Genomic DNA, 17,833 nt, shown 5'->3' on the forward strand with positions numbered 1-17,833 from the left:
TTATGCTGTATAAAAACTCTGAGTGTTACATTAATGCAGCTTTGTATTGACTATATTAGGACATGTAGTTCATGCAGCTCAATGTGAACTACAAAAGTAAGAGGAAACTGCACTAGGATATGCATAAAACACTAAATGATTGAGAAACCCACAACCTGATGGGAAAAAAAGAGGAAAGAGTTTAATGATAACCGCACCTCTGGGTCTTGCATGACTGTAAAAAGTCCGGCTTAATTCCTCTGAGCATAATTTCCAAACAGTCAAAACAGTATTATATCATCATCATCGTCATCATCACAAAATCCTTAGTCAAACTATTAAATACTCATTCACAAACATACACAAGCAGACTGCGAGTCAAACCCTGCTTTTTAATGAACTACAGGGTTTTTCTTTCGTATTCCTGAGTCATTTGCTGAGGCTGGTCTTTTTGGGGGTTAATGATTTATTTCTAAGGCTGTCTCATGAAATAGAGTGTGACGCGACCTGTCTCTTTCATTCAGTGAAGGCTCCTTTGTGCTCAGTAGGTGGGATATGCTTTTCAGTATTGAGTCAGACAGATGGAGGCCCCCTAGCGACGATGGGGTGGAACTGCACGCCAAGGTTGAGAAAAGCGAGCAAAATGGGTGGACGGAAAGTCCCCGCGTGGAAATCCCCTTGACTTGGAGTTTTTCCTTTTTTAAAAAACTAGCGCTAGCGAACGAGAACAGTCTTTCGAAAGGCTTCTTCGAGCTGCGAGGGCTCTGTATTAGATGTTATAGTGGAGGGAAAAGAGAGGGTTGAATGGCGCCGAGAGCCGCAGCGGTGAGGCTGAGTGAAGTGGCTGAGAGAGGACTAGCCTGAGCATCCGGGAGGCTTTGTTATCACCCCCCCGACATATTACACAGGTAAGACAACACTTCTCCCTGTTTGCCTCTTCGCCTGGACTACCTTCCCCGCCGAGGGGCTGGGACTTATCGGACACATCATGTTTTGGGGCCTTGAGTAACGTGTTGGTCGTGTGTTTCTGGGGACATGGAGGAAAGCCTGCTCACGACAGTGGCTTTGACAGCCATTGTTTACAAAAACGTCCCCCCTCCGAGCGGATAACGGGGACATTTAAACGGACAAATATACCGACGCCGCCGCTCTCGTCTCTAAAGCCGCGCTCCGAAGCGCCGCTGATCACTACATTGTTTCAAAGGTAGTTGTCATTGCAATTACGTAAGCCTTTAACGTCAGCAAAGTCTCCTGTTGTTGTGTTGTGTGTGTTTTTTTTTCTTTTCTTTTTGTATGTGTACGTGTAGCCAGCCATGCTAAAACCGCAGCGTCCGCCGCTGTGTCTAGCCTAAAGTCTGCCTGTTTGGGCAACACTAGCGTGCCTCCTGACAGCCAGCTGTCTTGGTTTCTGCTCCCTGAAAGTGACTGACTTCAGCAGGGCCTAGTCTGTTGTTGCACCTGCTGCTGCTCCTGTTTGTAGACTGAAGGCTCCCCCAGCCTTCAGGTGGTTGTGAACTTCAGTAGCATCCACTGACTCATTGTCAGCCTGTTGATGTGAGGATGTAGGTTAGGACGAAGCTAAAAAAGTCAGCGAAAGTCAAGGCTCACTTGCTGACCAGTACTTTTTACTTCCTGTGTGTGAAGTGGAAGCTGAAGGTTCTGCTTAATTTGTTGAAGCAGCTCTTTAAAGCCTGTGTTGCTCAACTCCTCTTCAAAAGTAAAATGTAACTCTTTTTTTTTTCTTTCTAACGAGCAATAAAAATCAATTATTATAACGTAGCTGTGGTGTTTACCAAAGTTTGAAAAAGTTGTGCAAATCTGTGTTGTGTTTATTTTAGGTTTCTAAACCACAAATTATTCCGTCTTACCATCCATGCAGTTTAAAGTCATTTAGTTGAGATTCTTTGAAAAATGTCTGATTTGAGATTTTGATGGCTATTTGATGCCCCTCCCCCACATGTTGCTGCACACTGCCGGTCAGCAGGCTTACAAGAGAAAGAGATGACTAGGAAACATTTTTGCTTCTTTAAATGAGCAGTCGTGGCGTGAAAACTAAATGGTTGGCATTAACTTTTTACTACCTATCAACTGGTAGCTAAGAATTTATCCTATTTTAGCTGAATTGTTCCTTTAAAGCAGATATTATTCGACGTGTTGAAGACCAAACATAGAATTTTATCAATTGTTTAATCAGTGACTAGGTGAGAAACAGCTTTGCATTTTTACATATGCAAAGCATTTAGAGAAAGTTTGCTTTGCTGCCCTTGGTTTAACTTTTTATCACTTTTAAAACTACAAGTACACTAAATTTAAATATTAAAAATGAACTTCGAATAAATAATCCTCGTAACATTTGCAGCAAGCGGGAGCCACTTATCGTTATCAGGGGACTTTCAAGGGAACTGAAAAAGATGCACACCAAAGTTGTCATTACTAACAATAACTTTCCATCAACAAAATCTATTGATGGATATCTACAAAAAATTTCCATCGTAGCATTTCTACAGTTTAAAATCTTTTTACTGAGAAACCACGGTGGGTGATGGAGAGAGCAAAGCTTTGTCTCGCAGTGGCTCTCCTCTCCAACCTGTCGCTGGGACCAAAGTCGTGGTGTTGAAACTGAAGGACCATCACGCCTTTCTTTATTCTTCCCATCCATTGGAAATGTAAAGTTTTTCTCGTTTTCATCGAAAACGAGAAAAACGAGAAACGTTACTCAACCGTGCACCTTTAGCCGATACTAAGAAAAGGCATGAAGGAAAAGAGTAAAAGTTGCCCCTTTTTTTTGTGTTACATGACAGGCCCTGCTTTAGCTTTTTGTTTCTATTTTAAGTAAACATTTTAAACAATGTAGTGTTTCCCCTCCCCCACCTGTTGCTGCAGTGGGAGAGCCACCACTTGCTCGATAAGAGCGAAAGTCAACAGCAGGAAAAGCTACAAGTGGAAACTCGAGGAGTTGGCGTGTCCTTATTTGATATTTCCAACCAAAAGCAATTAGCTTTAATAATTAACATATCAAATTATTTATGATTGCTTTACCCTTTTTAAATAAAAACAACTATAGATCTTGGTATACATTGACCAGTGGTGTCACTAAGACTGGTTTATCTTTCCTCTACATTGAGGAGCCTGCTGTGTGTTTACTGAACTCCCGGTAATCTTTAACCAAACCTTGACGCAGGCCGACGGTCGCTGAGGCCCTGTGACCTTCTGTGCAGCCTGGAAAACTCTGGATCGCCCTGGGGAAATCTGGAAAGCACCAGTTGATTGTTGGGAAGCTTTGAGCTCTGTGGGACAGTGGGACACCCTGTTGGCGGTGCGGGAGGGGGCGGAACTCTCAGAAACCATCAAGGCGAAAAGGAGAATTAGAAGAAAAGACTATAAAGCGCTCTTTGTGTATTCTTTTTATTTATTATTAGTAGTAGTATTATTGAGTTTAACTGAACAGGATCTCATCTGAAAGCATGAAAAAGCACCTCATTTACTCAATGGTAAAGTGTTTCTGTGTTATGGGTGGTTTCCCGAGTAAAACTGTAAATTAAAATGAGTTTTGTGTCTCAGTTAACGAGGAAGGGGAATCTCCACAAAAAAAAATTCCCACCAGACTCTGATCTTTGCTGCCGTTGTGAAATAACCAATTTTTCTCCCATTTTTTTTTTCTTTCTTTTCTTGTGCCCAGATTTCACGTTGTCCCATCATCGCCAGTTGGGTGTCTCCTTCTCCTCCTCCTCCTCTTTCTCCTCCTCCTCTCCTCCTCGTTCCTCTTCCTCCCCTCCTTCCACTCTCCCGGCCACCCGTCCGCCATGTCGCAGGGCCAGAACTTCCTCCCCAAATTCCTGTTTGTGTCCAACCTGCTGAAAGCGGTGAAGATCCGTCAGCGCGTGCCCAACGACGTGGTGAAGCCGGCGGCCAGCGCCGGCCTCATGCACCACCTGCGAGGGATGCACCGCTACACCCTGGAGATGATCGCCATGAACCACTTCCCCCAGGCCTTCAGGGAGGTGGTGCAAGCCGCCATCCTGGACCGGGCCATGCAGGCCTCTTTGGAGCAGGAGAAGAAGCTCAACTGGTGTCGAGAACTGAAGAAGATGGTGCCGTTGCGCACCAACGGTAAGAAACCATGAAGACGACTCAGTTGGAACAATGTTTGGCGTTTGTCCGTCACTTCCCGTGAGGCTTTATGAGGCTCAGATTATTTTCTTTGACAAAAATGTGGAAGTCTCAATTTTAGGAACAACTGCGATTTGTTGCGACTCCCCGCTGAGGACGTGAAGCGGGCCTTTGTTTCATTTTCTGTAGCAGAAGCTGTTGGCTTATGAGTCAGTGGGTTTTTGATATTTAAATTCTCAGATGTCATTACTCACAAGCAGGGTTACTGTAAATGACAACAATCAAGGTGCACGGGTTCCGCTTTCAGACAGACTCATCCAGCAGCCTCTGCCGAGGCCTTCTGCGCCCCACTGCTAAGTCATGTTTTCTGTTACGTGCGCGCTGCGGCTCGGGAACATCCCGGCGCAGGCAAACATTCACACAAATGGCCCCTGGTGCCTCTGATCGTAGTTTCTGCACTGGAAACTTCACCGGCGTCACCCACAGCAATGTTGTTTACTGCTGGTGATCTTTCAGACCAAAGTATTTCCAGTAGCTGCAGCCCCGGCAGGTTCGTCCCCTGCGTTTCTGTTTAGGCGTGTGTGAAGGCCTGTAAATCTGATGAAGCGCTGCCGCGCACCTGCCTGACTCAGGTTTGACTTTTTTTTTTTTTTTTTTTTTCAGTCAGAAGCCAATCAAACGGAACCGAATCTCCTGCGTGTCTGGTGAACTGTTTTAAAAAGAGAGAGGGGGGGGGAAAGAACGGCGTTCAAAGAAAAATCTTCAGCCCGTAGCGTTCGTGACAAAAACAGGAAGTGGAAATCAGTCCGCGCTACAAGTTAAAGGTTTAAGTTTGCAGCAGAAAACAAAATGTCTTCTTTTTTTTGTTTTGTTTTTCCTCATGTGAGAAATTCCTCTTCTGATCTAATCCGAGTTACTGAATGTTTTATCCCTAGAGGGTCATTGTTCATTTTTAAAGTAATAACCCAAATGAGTCACTGCCACTTTCATCAGAGGATAGTTCCTCATTCAGAAAGACCCTTTTTATTGATGACGAACCCGGCTACCTCTGGCTGCCAGTAAGTAACCTGACTGGAATTTCCTGGCTTGATGAGGCAGAATGTTAAAGCTGGACAGTCTAACTCTGAAAGACCTAGACATGACTTTGAGCAGAGGACGGACACACACACACACACACACGCACACACACACACATATTCACAAAGGATCCCACTGACGTTTGCTGAGTCACTGGACCTCAGCTGAGAAAACGTGACGGAGGAAGAAGTCCCTCAGAGAACGTCCAACATCTTCCGGTACAAACATTTTTAGCTCCTGAAAATCCTGTCGTATTCTCAGGCTATGACTCGTGTCAAAACCGTACTAAAACCTCAAACCCCCAGGGATTTTTGTTTGTACAAATAAATCAAATTAAGCATCACAAACTCCGGCATAATTCAAGTGGCCGAGTCACATCCGTTTTCCTGTTTCCATCCCAGCGCTGCGATACCTCATTAAATTTCAGTGTGACTTTCCTCTTGAACGTCTAGAACGCATTCCGAGGGTTTTTCCCCGAGCAGCATCCCATGTCTGTCATGTGTCCCCTTCACGCAGGATTGGTTCAGCTACAATAAACTGACTCCTCGCACTTCAGCAGCGGAGACAACGCTCTTAACACTCCATCTGGTGTGAATCTTAAGGGATTTGGACAGATTTGGGGATTTTCATGTGCATCGTTCTGACTTTAGTTCAAAAGTCACCACACAAACCTGGAGCTCCTGCATGGTTAAGTTGTGCCGGGTCACAATATGAGATTCTCGTGTTTAAGCTCGAGTCCTGATACCAATGGTGTCCCATATGTAACGTTATCTTATTAGCATTGATCTGAATTGCTTTTATTTAATACAAAGAAAAGCTGATATTTTGTTATTGTGCTGCAAAAAAGATACAACACATTAATTATTTAGTTTGAGCTGTTGCATTTATTTATTTTGACATAAGGTGATAAAATTCAAACAACAACCTGATGAAATTCAGTTGTAGATTTCAAGTGTTTATTGCATGGATTAGTTAAAGTTTTTGCCACTCTGCAACACTTGAAGTAGTAAATAAAGCTGGTTAGTTAGCCAATACTTTTAACGTAGCAGTACCATTATAAGAGCAATTCGTTGAAGAGGTTGTTTAGTTTTCACATTTTTGTGAATTTTTGTGTGTTTGACGGGAAATATTTCCAAACAGCTGACTTTGTCTTTTCTTGAATATGAGAGTTAAAATGTGCAGCGTTACTCTATTCCTCGAACAACTGGAGAACTTAAAAATTTAATATAAAACTTGATCTTTTATTTTAAAAACACCAAATAAGCTAACTGACGCAAAAATCATATAACATATTGATATTTAGCTATAATAATGAGTTAAGGTGTTACAATCGACACGAGAGACGGATAATGCTTATTGAGTTGTGTTTTCAGGCCGGTTTGCTTTATAAGTAGAAGCCGTTTGCAGCCAGCTGAGCAGCAGTGGCAGCAGTGCTGTTGAAACCGTCACTCCCTTTTAAAACCTCGGTTTACTTTGATACCAGCAAGCCGGCCTGCGCTCGTATTGCTGCCACCTGGATGGAAACAGGGTAAGGTCGAGCTTGGCGTGTTTTCCGGAAGTGCCCCAGCTCGCCACAGAGGAAGCGTCTATATATAGCTTGACGCCTTTCATCTTCGGTCGCCAGGCATCCTCACGCGATTCACGGTCAAAAGGTTTTTCGAGGTTGAGAACATTTGAGCCAACCTGCGTCTGGATGCATCTTTGTTGAGAATGTCCTCTTTTTTTTCTTCTTCTTCTTTACACCATAGAACTCTGCATTGTATGTTTTTTTTTTTTCTTTTTTGTTAAGTGATGCAAGAGCACCGAAATGCAACAACAGCTTGCTAGTCTGAAATAGGTGGGTTGTATTTTTTTGCCCCTAAAATACTGATGGATCTTATTCTTGCTCAAAACAAACGCTCATTTTAAGAATCTTATACAAAGATTGGCTTATTTACAAAAAGAAAAATCAACGTTTTTTTTTTTTTTAGTGGTTTTAGTTACTTTCCTTATGTAGAGTGGAGCGTTTGAGAGCTAACAGAAAAAGCAGACAAAACGTACAGATGACAGGACCTGCATGTATGCCTTGTGTTTGCATTACACGTGAGGGCGCACCTTATCTGAGGGCCCATTAATCACAAGCCCTCATCGGCTGATAACAGTAGTTAAAAAACCCAAACATTCCTCCTTGTCCAAGTCACGCCTCCGTGGAAAGTACAGGACCTGCTGAGTTGCATTGATGAGCTGGGATCAGAGGAGGGATCAAACACACACACACACACACACACACACACACACACACACACACACACAACCAAGCATAAAAAAAGCAGAAGTTAACTCAGGGAAATTCCTGTGTTTAGTGTGACAACAGGGTATTTCAGAGCTGCGCACATTGACAAATACAGCCTCTCCTGTTTCACAATGAGGAAAAGACCCAGCAGTGCCGAAGGAGACGAAATAAAATTCCAGGGTTTTTAGTTGCACATACAAACAGTCCTTTTGAGCAACTTCTTGGTCATTAGATGGCGAGCAGACTGAAGAGGGACAGCAGGCAAATTATTTACTCACAGATTTTTTTTTTTCAGGTCAAGTATTTTTATAGACGGGATCCTATTTGAAGTGCGAGTGTGTGCACTTTTAGACCTGCAAGGGTCAAGTTATAATCTACAAACCAGATAGTGATGATTGGCCCAGCGGCCTGGAAATCCCCAGACTTTAGTTGCACATTAGCGTGCACGCAGGCCTCAGTCGGTCTCCAGTATTTGAATGAGTGCGTGGATACTCTTGAGAACTTTCATTTCCATTTACAAAATGAAAGGCTAATAATCTCTTGTGCGTGTGTTTCTGTCTGCAGGAGATGGGAACTGCTTGCTGCACGCAGCTTCCCAGTACATGCTCGGCGTCCAGGACACGGACCTGGTGCTCCGGAAAGCTCTCCACGGCGTTCTGAAAGAGACGGACACGGCTGTGTTTAAAGCTCGCTTCCAGGCGGAGCTGCTGCAGTCGCAAGAGTTCACCCAGACCGGGCTCAGATACACCACCATGGTACGAAAACCAGACCACGGCTCGATGGGGTCCCCTTTTTTTTTTTTTTTTTTTTTTTTAAAGTGGATGGGCTTTTACATCCAGATTGGTTGTGTTTGCACTGTCCTAGAACTGGGAGGACGAGTGGGACAAGATTGTAAAGATGGCATCTCCGGTCTCGAGCAGCAACGGGCTCCAGTTCGACTCCCTGGAGGACATTCACATCTTCATCCTCTCCAACATCCTCCGCCGACCCATAGTCGTCATCGCAGGTACTCAGCTCTCTGGCTGAAACCTAAAACCAAGACTTAAGATTCTTTTTTTTTTTTTGCGCTAACGCAAATCTAATTGATGGCTCCTTGATGTAAGATGAATGAAAATGTTTGTCTTCAGCTTACTTTTAAAATTAGTTCGGCTAAATAGTTTTTGTCTTATTTCCATCAACAGACCAGGTGGTGAGGAGTATGAAATCTGGCTCCTCCATCTCCCCTCTGAACGTGGGCGGGATTTATCTGCCTCTACACTGGCCGCCCACGGAGTGCTACAAATACCCGATAGTGCTTGGCTATGACTCCCAGCACTTCGCACCCCTCATCACCGTCAAAGACAGCGGCCCAGGTAGGATGAATAGTAAAATCAAACCGATGGGTGTAACGCAGCCAGAGCAGGGTTTCCTCTAACATGTAATTGATTGTGGCACATCGCCACGGCAAAATAAAAGCCACCACACCTTCAGAGTCCGAAGTAGAGGGAGAGAAAAGCCGAAAGAAAGATGCCTAAGGAAGGTTAAATTGAATGTTTTGTTTACTTCAGGCCTGTAAAAACGCCCCTAATGTTGACGTACTTTTCATTTGAATGACGGTAGTGGTTAATTAATACAGTTTGGGCATCATATGTTATATTTCAGACAACCCACCACCGTGGTTTGAAAAAGCCCCAGAGGAAACCCTCCAAGGTTTGGTGGTAACAAAAAAACAGAGAAAAATAAAACGGTCTTGTGTTTTTGCAGAGATCCGAGCCGTTCCGCTGATCAACCCGAAGCGGGTGGGCTTTGATGAGCTGAAGGTTCACTTCCTGATGGAGAAGGAGCAGCCGCAGAAAGAGAGACTGCTCAACGACTACCTGCACCTCATAGAGATCCCCGTCATCGGCCTGGGCCACGAAACTGCGTGGATCATGAAAGCTGCGAAGTACGTAGGATTCATAAAGTCCGGTCCCTCGAGCTGATTGAAGGTTTGATGTTAAACGTAGGCCATGCTGTGTGTCTGCTAGGCTGGACGAGGGCAACCTTCCCGAGGACATGAACCTGATGGAGGACTACCTTCAGCTCGTCAACCACGAGTATCAGCGCTGGGAAGAGGACAAGGAGCAGGCCTGGGCCGCCCAGCCGCAGCGACCGCCTCCCTTCTCCGTCTCCCAGCTCTCCCTCATCGAGATCCGCTGCGCCACGCCGCGGTGCACCTTCTACGTCTCCGTGGACACGCAGCCTCATTGTCACGAGTGCTTCGAGAAGCGGCAGGCCACTACAGGGGGCGGGGCCAGGATAGAGGGCGTGGTCCAGACCAAGGGCGCCGGCATTCAGGGAGGACTGGGGATGATGGGAGGAGCGGAGACCGAGGTGAACGCCAGAGGAGCCAGGAGCAGCAGTCCGCCCTGCTCTTCCTCCGGGAGGGGCGTGGTGCTGTCGAGTCCCCGCTCGGCCCCGCCCACCGCCCCCAGCCTCAGCCTGTACAGCGAAACACACGCCATGAAGTGCAAAACACCCGGCTGCCTCTTCACCCTGAGCGTGGAGCACGACGGCCTTTGCGAGCGCTGCTTCAACGCCAGGCAGAACCACGGGCCCCCCGGGGCCGGGACGGCCGCCACAGGACTCCCGGGGCCCAACGGGGCACCAGTTGTTTCCCACCCAGCCCAGGGCTCCGGGTGGACCCAGTGGGGGGGCTGCGACGCGGAGACAGAGCGATGCAGCATGTGCCGGCAGGAGGTGTTCAGGATATTCAACGGCCTGTGTACGCCCTGCATGCAGAGGCAGCAGGCTCCGGAGAGGGGGGAGCCGCAGCAGGGCAACCACAGGACTGAGGCCTCGGCTTGGATCCAGGCCAGAGACACTGAGCAGCCGTGCCTCACCCTCACCCCAGCACACACGTCGGCCTGGCAGACTCCTCTGGCCCAGCGCTGTAAAAGATCCGGCTGCCAGTTCTTTGGGACTCCGGAGAAATTGGGTTTCTGCACTATTTGCTATGTAGACTATCAGACAAACCACCGTAAGTCCTGACTCGACGTGATGCAGTCGCATTGTTTTTCAAATGTGGAAAATGTCTTGTCAAAGCGACATTTTTGCTAACATGGGTTTCCATCTTTTCTTTTTTCTTTTTTTTTTTTTTATATTCCAGGCTTGACTCCTCCTCCTCCTGCCCCGGTCCAGAGCCGGCGTGGTTTGGAGACAGGCTTCCAGAACGCCACACGGTGTCGGGGGTCTGGATCCGGGTGCGCTGCGGTTGGCAAGGCCATGCTGGAGGGCTACTGTGACAAGTGCTACGTCAAAGAGCAAAGTGCACGTCTTAATCAAGTTGCACATCGGACACCACACTCCCCTCCTCTGGTCATGGTACGTGTCGACCGCACCTGCCCTACCTGGTTGTTGTTAACCTTTTACTTTTAGCATCTTTTTATTGCAGCCTCTGCTGTTTTCCCCCATTAGTTACAGTAAAGCAAAAACAATTAATGTATTTAGTACAGGGCTGAAATGATTGATCGTGATTCATCAATTATTGAAAAAATCGTCAATTAATTTAGTAATCAGTTCATCGTTACAGTATTCAGACTAAAAAAGGCAATTTTTTTAAATCTGAATATTTGATTACCAAAATAATAGCTAGTTGCATCCGTAATAATTTACTGGGGTTTGTTTGACATAGACAAAATGATGCATGGTTTAATACTTGCAAATGACACTGTAGCATCTCTTGGGTTCTAACCGGCCTCGTTGTTCCTCCTGTTCCCAAAGCGCGACCGAGCAGCTAAACCCAGATCCTCGCAGCAATCCCAGACCCAGACCCAGTGCCGGCGGAGCGGCTGCAGCAACGTGTCCCCGGGCTGCACGGACCTCTGCCCCGAGTGCCACACGCGAGGCCAGGGCCGGGAGGCGGGAAGGAGGGCGCAGGCGCCCAAGGAGAAATCCAAGCAGAGGTGTCGGACGCAGGGCTGCGACCACTATGCCAACCAAGAGAAACAGGGCTACTGCAACGAGTGCGACCACTTCAAACAGATCTACCGCGGCTGACCGCGGCGCAGCACACCACAGCGACGACGACACATCGGTAGCACGCCAGAGCAACCGCCCTGCAGTGGGCTCCCCATGCCAGTCAATGCACCTCTGATACTAACTAACCAACTAACTAACTAGCTAGTGACTAACTAGTAACCTTATGGCCTGAAAAATCAACCCCCTCCCCCCCAATGTCGAATGTGAAGAGAGAGTGTGTGTACGAGGGAGGGGGGTGGTGGTGAGTGTGTGCGCGTGTGTGTGTGTGTGTGTGTTTTGCTTAGTTTTTTTTTTACTTTGCAGTAGACATGGCCTCCAGAATACCTCTTTGTGCAATTATTATCATCTGATTCGCCGTGTGCTCTTACATGGCCAGAGGTTTGGCTTCATGTCCGAGCAACTGACTTAACCCTTGTGTACAGTGTGTATTTAGAGGTACGTAGAGAACCGTGCCGGACAAAATGATTGTATATTGGCTTAACGAGAAGCATCTGACATTGCTTTATAGACCACAGCCAAGGATTTTTACCATGTCTGTTTGTCTGTCTCAACCCATCTGTGTATCCGTCTGCCTGTCTGTCTAGCATTTTGCTCTGTTGAAGTGAGAGATGCAGTAGTTGGGAAATCCCAGCAAACACGTCTGTGGAAGTAGGAAGCAGAAGTGAGACGAGCTGAGCCGATGCAACGCTCCTCCTGTCTGGAGGTCAACTTTGTTTATCTTAGCTTCCCCTCCAAAAAAAGTCTCTCATCAGGCATGGGCCGCTGTGAGAACTGGACAATATAACTGAGCTGACGTACAGCAGTCTCACACGAAATGACACAAACGTTTAGAACAGATCTACTTTCTGTGATTTCAAATGTATAAGCAGCAATTATTCTTATAGCTGATAAAATATTTAGTTTACTATGAAATTCAAATCGATGCTATCTTTTGGTAGAGGCGTAACGTTTTCAAATCTGGATAAGAATGAAAAGAGGAAAACTAAGAATGGAATTATGTTTGCATTTTTCCAGACTTTCAAGGTCCCTGTCTTATTACCTAAAAGGTCCAAATTTATCAATGTCTCTTCTGAAAACTCATTTTTAGCACTTACTTATGATGAACTTCTGATCTTTATTTTTGTTTCTCCGTGTCCCTTTTGAGTTTGGGACGAATGGAATTTAATACTTTTTGTGTTTATAACTCCTGATATCCAGAAACCAGCCCATGCCTATCTCGTTTATGCCCTCTTTGCCTAAAGATCACTCGCCTACAATTCTTAGTGACAATAAACGTTCGTTGCTCAGCAAGTGGAAAAGCAAATATTCGTTTTCAAGCGATTCCTCACAAACTACCGTCCCTTCTGCAAGTCAGATGGCTTCAAATGGAAAGTAAAAGCGAACCATGTGACTAAACGGTGCGAGACAGACAGGGCGGGTCCCTGCTAGTTTTGGTGCTACATGTAGAGAAACACGAGCCTTTCCCATTGTAGCCGACATCCTGTTGTCAGCAATCAGAAGGCAGGGAACACAGCAAAGACAGAACTCACCTTCTTACTATTTCTCCTTTCCTTCCTCTAGTTTTCCTCCTCCTTCAACACAGATCTGTTGCCTTGGACATTGTTTCCATGTTTACTTACAATTTAAGCACCTAGAAACATTCACACACACAGGCGCGCGCGCATATACGCATCATGCACACGAATGTAGTATTGCCGGTCCTGTCAGTAGGGGATTGTTTCCCACAAAAGATAGGTGTGAGCGTGCAAATACGCCTCGGTCTGGATAATTATCCATCTCAAACCACCGCATACACACACACATTTGCACATGCACACACAGCTCCTGTGAGATTGTACACCCCAGCCTGAGGTGGCGTGTAGGTAAACGAATCCCTGAAGAGTCGCATTGCTCTCTCCGCTCCCGCTGGACGAGTCGGGACGACGGCGGTTCCCGAACTTCCAAGAGCAATCCCGTCGCCCGCTCCGGCGAGTTTCCTTAATCTGAATGTGTTTTTCCGTGCCGTTTTTCCGCGACGGCGCGTTTATCGGGGCTGATCCTTGATAAGTTTTGCCTTTAAGTAGTTCTGATATTTTATGGACCATAACGGGGGGGAGGATGGGGGATCGGCTCTCCCACCTTTTTAAAATGCTTTTGTGAGCATGGAACCTAGTCCGTATTGTAGGACCTTCCAACCCGATGCCTCATTTTACAACACAAACAGAACAATGCACAGGTCTGTGCATCTGGATGATACACTCAAGCAAAACTGACATTTCTGTTTCCTTTTGTTGGTTTTGGAAGTTTTTAATGGATTTTGATATATCTGTTTGTTTTTCTTTTTTTCTTTTTTTTTTTTTCTTTTTTTTTTGCCAAAAGACAAAAAAAGGTTTAAAAAGAAGAAAAAAAAATATCAAAAAACATGTGCCATCAAAACAGTTGTTGTTACCTCCTTAAAACGACCAGCCTGGGTTATTCTAGACTAACTTCTGATGCCACATATAGACATCTTCAATTCCATGTGACCTCACATGAACGTCCCCCAAAATCTTTCCCACGAATGCCTTGTCTGGTTCGAATAGTGAGAAATGCAGACAACCTGAAGCGCCACACGTTTTTATCAAAAGTCCGACGTGACATCAGCCGCTGCAGTCATTCCCCTCTGTCCCCGCCGCCAAACGCCCACTCCTCTGTAGATGTCCATCTGTGGCTTTAGTGTAGAAATGACAACCAGGCTCTCGGTCTGCCTTTTTCATTCAACTGTAACTGAAGCTGTCGGGCCAGCCCACACGCGCTGACGGCTTGTGCGTAGATCTCTGTGTGCTTTAATCACCTCTAGACGAACCTTAATCAATTACAGACCCAACTAGTGGTCGGCTCATCGGGACCCACCCTGACATGCTTTTGGAGGTGGGTTCTGACAGTTCTTACTTTGTTTTCTATGCTTTTGTTTTTTTGTTTTTGTTTTTTAAGTTGCCTGGGAGGAGATCATATAAATTGCACATAATTTGTCTAAGCTGCTGAGGCATTTAGGACTTGTCTAGGGACATTCCACCGGTAGAGGAAGCATCGGCTTAAGAGCAGAAGGTGTAACAAAACATGCAAATGGTTTGGAAGTTTCTTTCGACAATAGGGTATTGTATGAAAAAAAAAAGCCTGGTTTTATTTGTTAAGTATTTATTCATATCAAAATATCTGTATTGTGTGATCTAATAATTATTTATATGTTGTGAAAATATGAATTATTTTTACTAAGAACTCTTGACTATTGTGGTTCTTGACTCTATTTGTTGTTGTTGTTGTTGGTGTGTGTGTGTGTGTGTGTGTGTGTGTGTGGATGCTTTCATGGTAGAGGTGCTTAATTAAATGATAAAAAATTATTTACTTCATAAATTCAAATCAAAAAATGAAACCTACACTCATTTATTCAGGCATTTAATTTTGATCAATTCAAAATTCTTTTTAAAAATTACAGTGTTAGATTGATCATTTATTTTATTACAAAAATGTCAGTACATTACTACTTGGAGTAGATTTACTGTATGGTGGTTGTGGCTGCTTTTGTATAAACTACTGCATCCATGCGGTATGGCATGGACTCAATCAGCCTCCAACTCTTTGCTTTGTCATTTTCTTCCACCACACTTTCCTTCCACTCAACTTTCCAATCAGAAATGTACAATGCTCTGAACAGCGACTGTTCAGTTAAATACAGCATATCAGTCTTGTGAGACATTTTGGCTTTGAAAAGCCTTTTTTGGGAGGGCTTATGAAGTATTTTGGCTTTTCATCACCTAATATAATGCACAATATCTCACAGAAGTGAGAACACCCCTCGTGTTGTTTTATATTTTATGGGACAACACTGAAAATACAAAAGTAGTCTGTGTACAGCTTGTGTGAATGTAAATTAGCTATCCTATAAAAATAACTCCGCACTCATTGTCTAAACCAGTGCCAACAAAAGTGAGCACAAATTGTACCCAAAGTGAGTGTTTGATGTGCTGCCACCATTATTTTTGCATCACTTCCTTTGCACTCTCGGACAGGGAGTTCACTGGAGGTTCACAGGAATTGCCTTCCATGTCGACATTGTGAAGCTGGTGGACATTGGGGACGTTTTGTTTTTCCACCTTCTATTTGAGGACGCCCCAAATGTTCACCAGGGTTCAGGTCTGTTGACATGCTCGGCCAGTTTCTTTAGCAAATAAGTGGTCGTCTTGGAGGTATGTTTGGGGTCCCATTTTGTAAAGGGAGGGGATAATGTTCTGCTCTAGTGCGTTGTGGTACGTTGGCATCCATGGCTTCCCACAGCCAGCAGCTCTCAATCAACCCCAAACCATGACTCTCCCTCCACCATGTACTCCTTACCTGGTTACTGCCACACCTGACACCATCCGACTCTACAGTGATGCAGGCATCTATTTTAAAAACTCAATCCCAGGATATGACGCTGAGCACTCAACTGTTTTAGTCGACCACAGCGAGGCCTTTTCTGTGCTGTTTTGTGTCCTGCAGGTCAGTTTCAGGGTGGAGGCCATTTAGGTGGGCCCCCTATGGGGAAAAGGAGGGCAGACCAGATAGGTCCCATATGGGTTTGTCCACGGGTTCCACAGTGGCCCCACATGGGTTTGCCCATGTAGGGCCACAGCCCACATGGGCCCTACGTGGGCCCTATATGGTGGTGGGCCCACATGGGTTTGCCCATTTAGGGACCATGTAGGGCCCACGTAGGCTGTGGCCCTACATGAGCCACTGTGGAACCCGCGGACAAACCCATATGGGACCCATATGTCTGCCCTCCTTTCCCCCATATGGGGCCCACCTAGGCATGCTGGCAGCCTTGTCCAGGGGTTTTCAACTCCAGTGCTCGTGTCCTGCAGCATTTTAGTTGTGTCCCAGGCCTGAATCACCTCCAATCAAGTTCTCCAGAGTCCTGCTTATATATTTGGTTTGTGTGTTGAAGCAGACGTCTAAAAGTCTCAGGACACCGGCTCTCGAGGACTGGAGTCGAGGATCCCTGGCCTACTAGGCCATCTGGTTTTTTTTCAGATCCTCAGTGATTTTTGCCATGTTGAACTTCCAGCGATGGTGATGACGCCTGCTCCCCATTCACACCTGAGACCTTTTAACAGTAACAAGTCACATCACATGACACTGGGGAGGGGAAACAGCTAACTGGGCACGATGTGGGCATTCTCACATGGGGGTGTACTCACTTTTGTTTCCACTGGTTTAGACAATTTGTGTTGTTACTTTGAGGGGACCACAAATTTACCGTTAGACAAGCTGTACACTGACTACGTTTGGTATCAAATTTTCTGAATTCTCTAATGAAAAGACACAATATGAGGATAGACTGCGTAAAATGAATTGCATGAGTTTTAACTAAATTAAATAAACAAGCTTTTCTGTCACCTTTTCAGTCACTCGAGCTGCACCTGCAGTGTTTGTGTGACTGGTTGAGAGGAAGAAGTGTATTTTTTTTTCCTTTCCTGAATCATGTAGCACACGCATGCATGCTCCGCTGTACGTTGCAGGATGCTTTCATGCTGTCTGAGGCCCAAATGTTGCACTCTTGTAGCATTTCCCCTAAGGTGTTTATTTCTCAATGCTATTTCTACAAAAAGAAAAAAAAAATCAGCATACTGAATCCATCTTCAGTGTAGGAAGTGCTGTGGGTGCTGCAGAAAAAAAAAACATCAGATAACAGATGACTGAGGCCTGGTTCAGATGTGGCACAATGCACCATTTTTACTGAATGCAGACCTGAGTTAGGTTTTTTTCTTTCTTTTTTTTTTACCCTTCCTCCCTCCACCTCTGTTGTTTGTTTCTCTTTTGTTACAAATTTCCATCAAGAAAAGTTCAAATGGTGACTTTTTTTGTACTTTTTCACATTATTATTCTTTTTTTTCCCCCAGGCTATTGTTAGGGTGTCATGTGTTTTAATAGTAATGGGAAAAAAGGGATCCCCCACCCTCATACATATATATATCAAAAAACAAGAGCGCTCACTTATGAGGAATAGATTATCTGGTGGGAGGGGGAGTTTGGAGGGAGGGGAGATCTGTCCGTTAGAGTTGGGGAACTGGTTAGAAAGGCTGCGACTGGGACATTTAAGATCAGTGGGACAGCAGGGCTTTGCGTAGGCTTCATGTGGTTGGCTGATGTGGTTTCCTGGAAATACCCCGGCATGCAAATACTTAAAAAAAAAAAAAAAAAAAGAAAGAAAAAAGGCACAGTTCCTCTGACAAGAAAAGCAGCAGCGTGTTGCCTAACATATAAGCGCCTCTGTCCGGTGTGAGAACCCTTTTGTAATACATTTCATTACAGGTAATATGGCAGGAAGTTAAAAATGAGCTTGTTTAAAAGGAAAATACAACATTAAAATAATGAGGCGATCAAAACAGTTTCAGT

At 45.3% G+C, this 17,833-nt stretch overlaps 1 protein-coding gene across 1 annotated transcript; it reads left to right on the forward strand.

The window, feature by feature from the left end:
- The first annotated feature begins 528 nt into the window (after nucleotides 1–528).
- tnfaip3 (tumor necrosis factor, alpha-induced protein 3) lies at nucleotides 529–14,674 on the forward strand. The gene is made up of 9 exons (XM_007551206.2): nucleotides 529–887; nucleotides 3,659–4,089; nucleotides 8,003–8,193; nucleotides 8,303–8,444; nucleotides 8,620–8,790; nucleotides 9,182–9,362; nucleotides 9,445–10,436; nucleotides 10,566–10,780; nucleotides 11,180–14,674. Exons 2-9 carry the CDS (start codon nucleotides 3,783–3,785, stop codon nucleotides 11,453–11,455), a joined length of 2,475 nt encoding a protein of 824 aa, XP_007551268.1. The 5' UTR covers nucleotides 529–887; nucleotides 3,659–3,782; the 3' UTR covers nucleotides 11,456–14,674.
- Nucleotides 14,675–17,833: the final 3,159 nt, after the last annotated feature.

Source organism: Poecilia formosa, unplaced genomic scaffold, assembly GCF_000485575.1.
Source record: "Poecilia formosa unplaced genomic scaffold, Poecilia_formosa-5.1.2 Scaffold40, whole genome shotgun sequence".
NCBI classification, from domain to species: Eukaryota; Metazoa; Chordata; class Actinopteri; order Cyprinodontiformes; family Poeciliidae; genus Poecilia; species Poecilia formosa.

Excerpts from the sequence above, each read along its gene's own strand:
- tnfaip3 (XM_007551206.2), top strand. The coding sequence starts at position 3,783 with ATGTCGCAGGGCCAGAACTTCCTCCCCAAATTCCTGTTTGTGTCCAAC. Across the intron at positions 9,363-9,444 it reads TGGATCATGAAAGCTGCGAA|GCTGGACGAGGGCAACCTTC; the intron begins GTACGTAGGATT and ends TGTGTCTGCTAG. Across the intron at positions 10,781-11,179 it reads ACTCCCCTCCTCTGGTCATG|CGCGACCGAGCAGCTAAACC; the intron begins GTACGTGTCGAC and ends CTGTTCCCAAAG.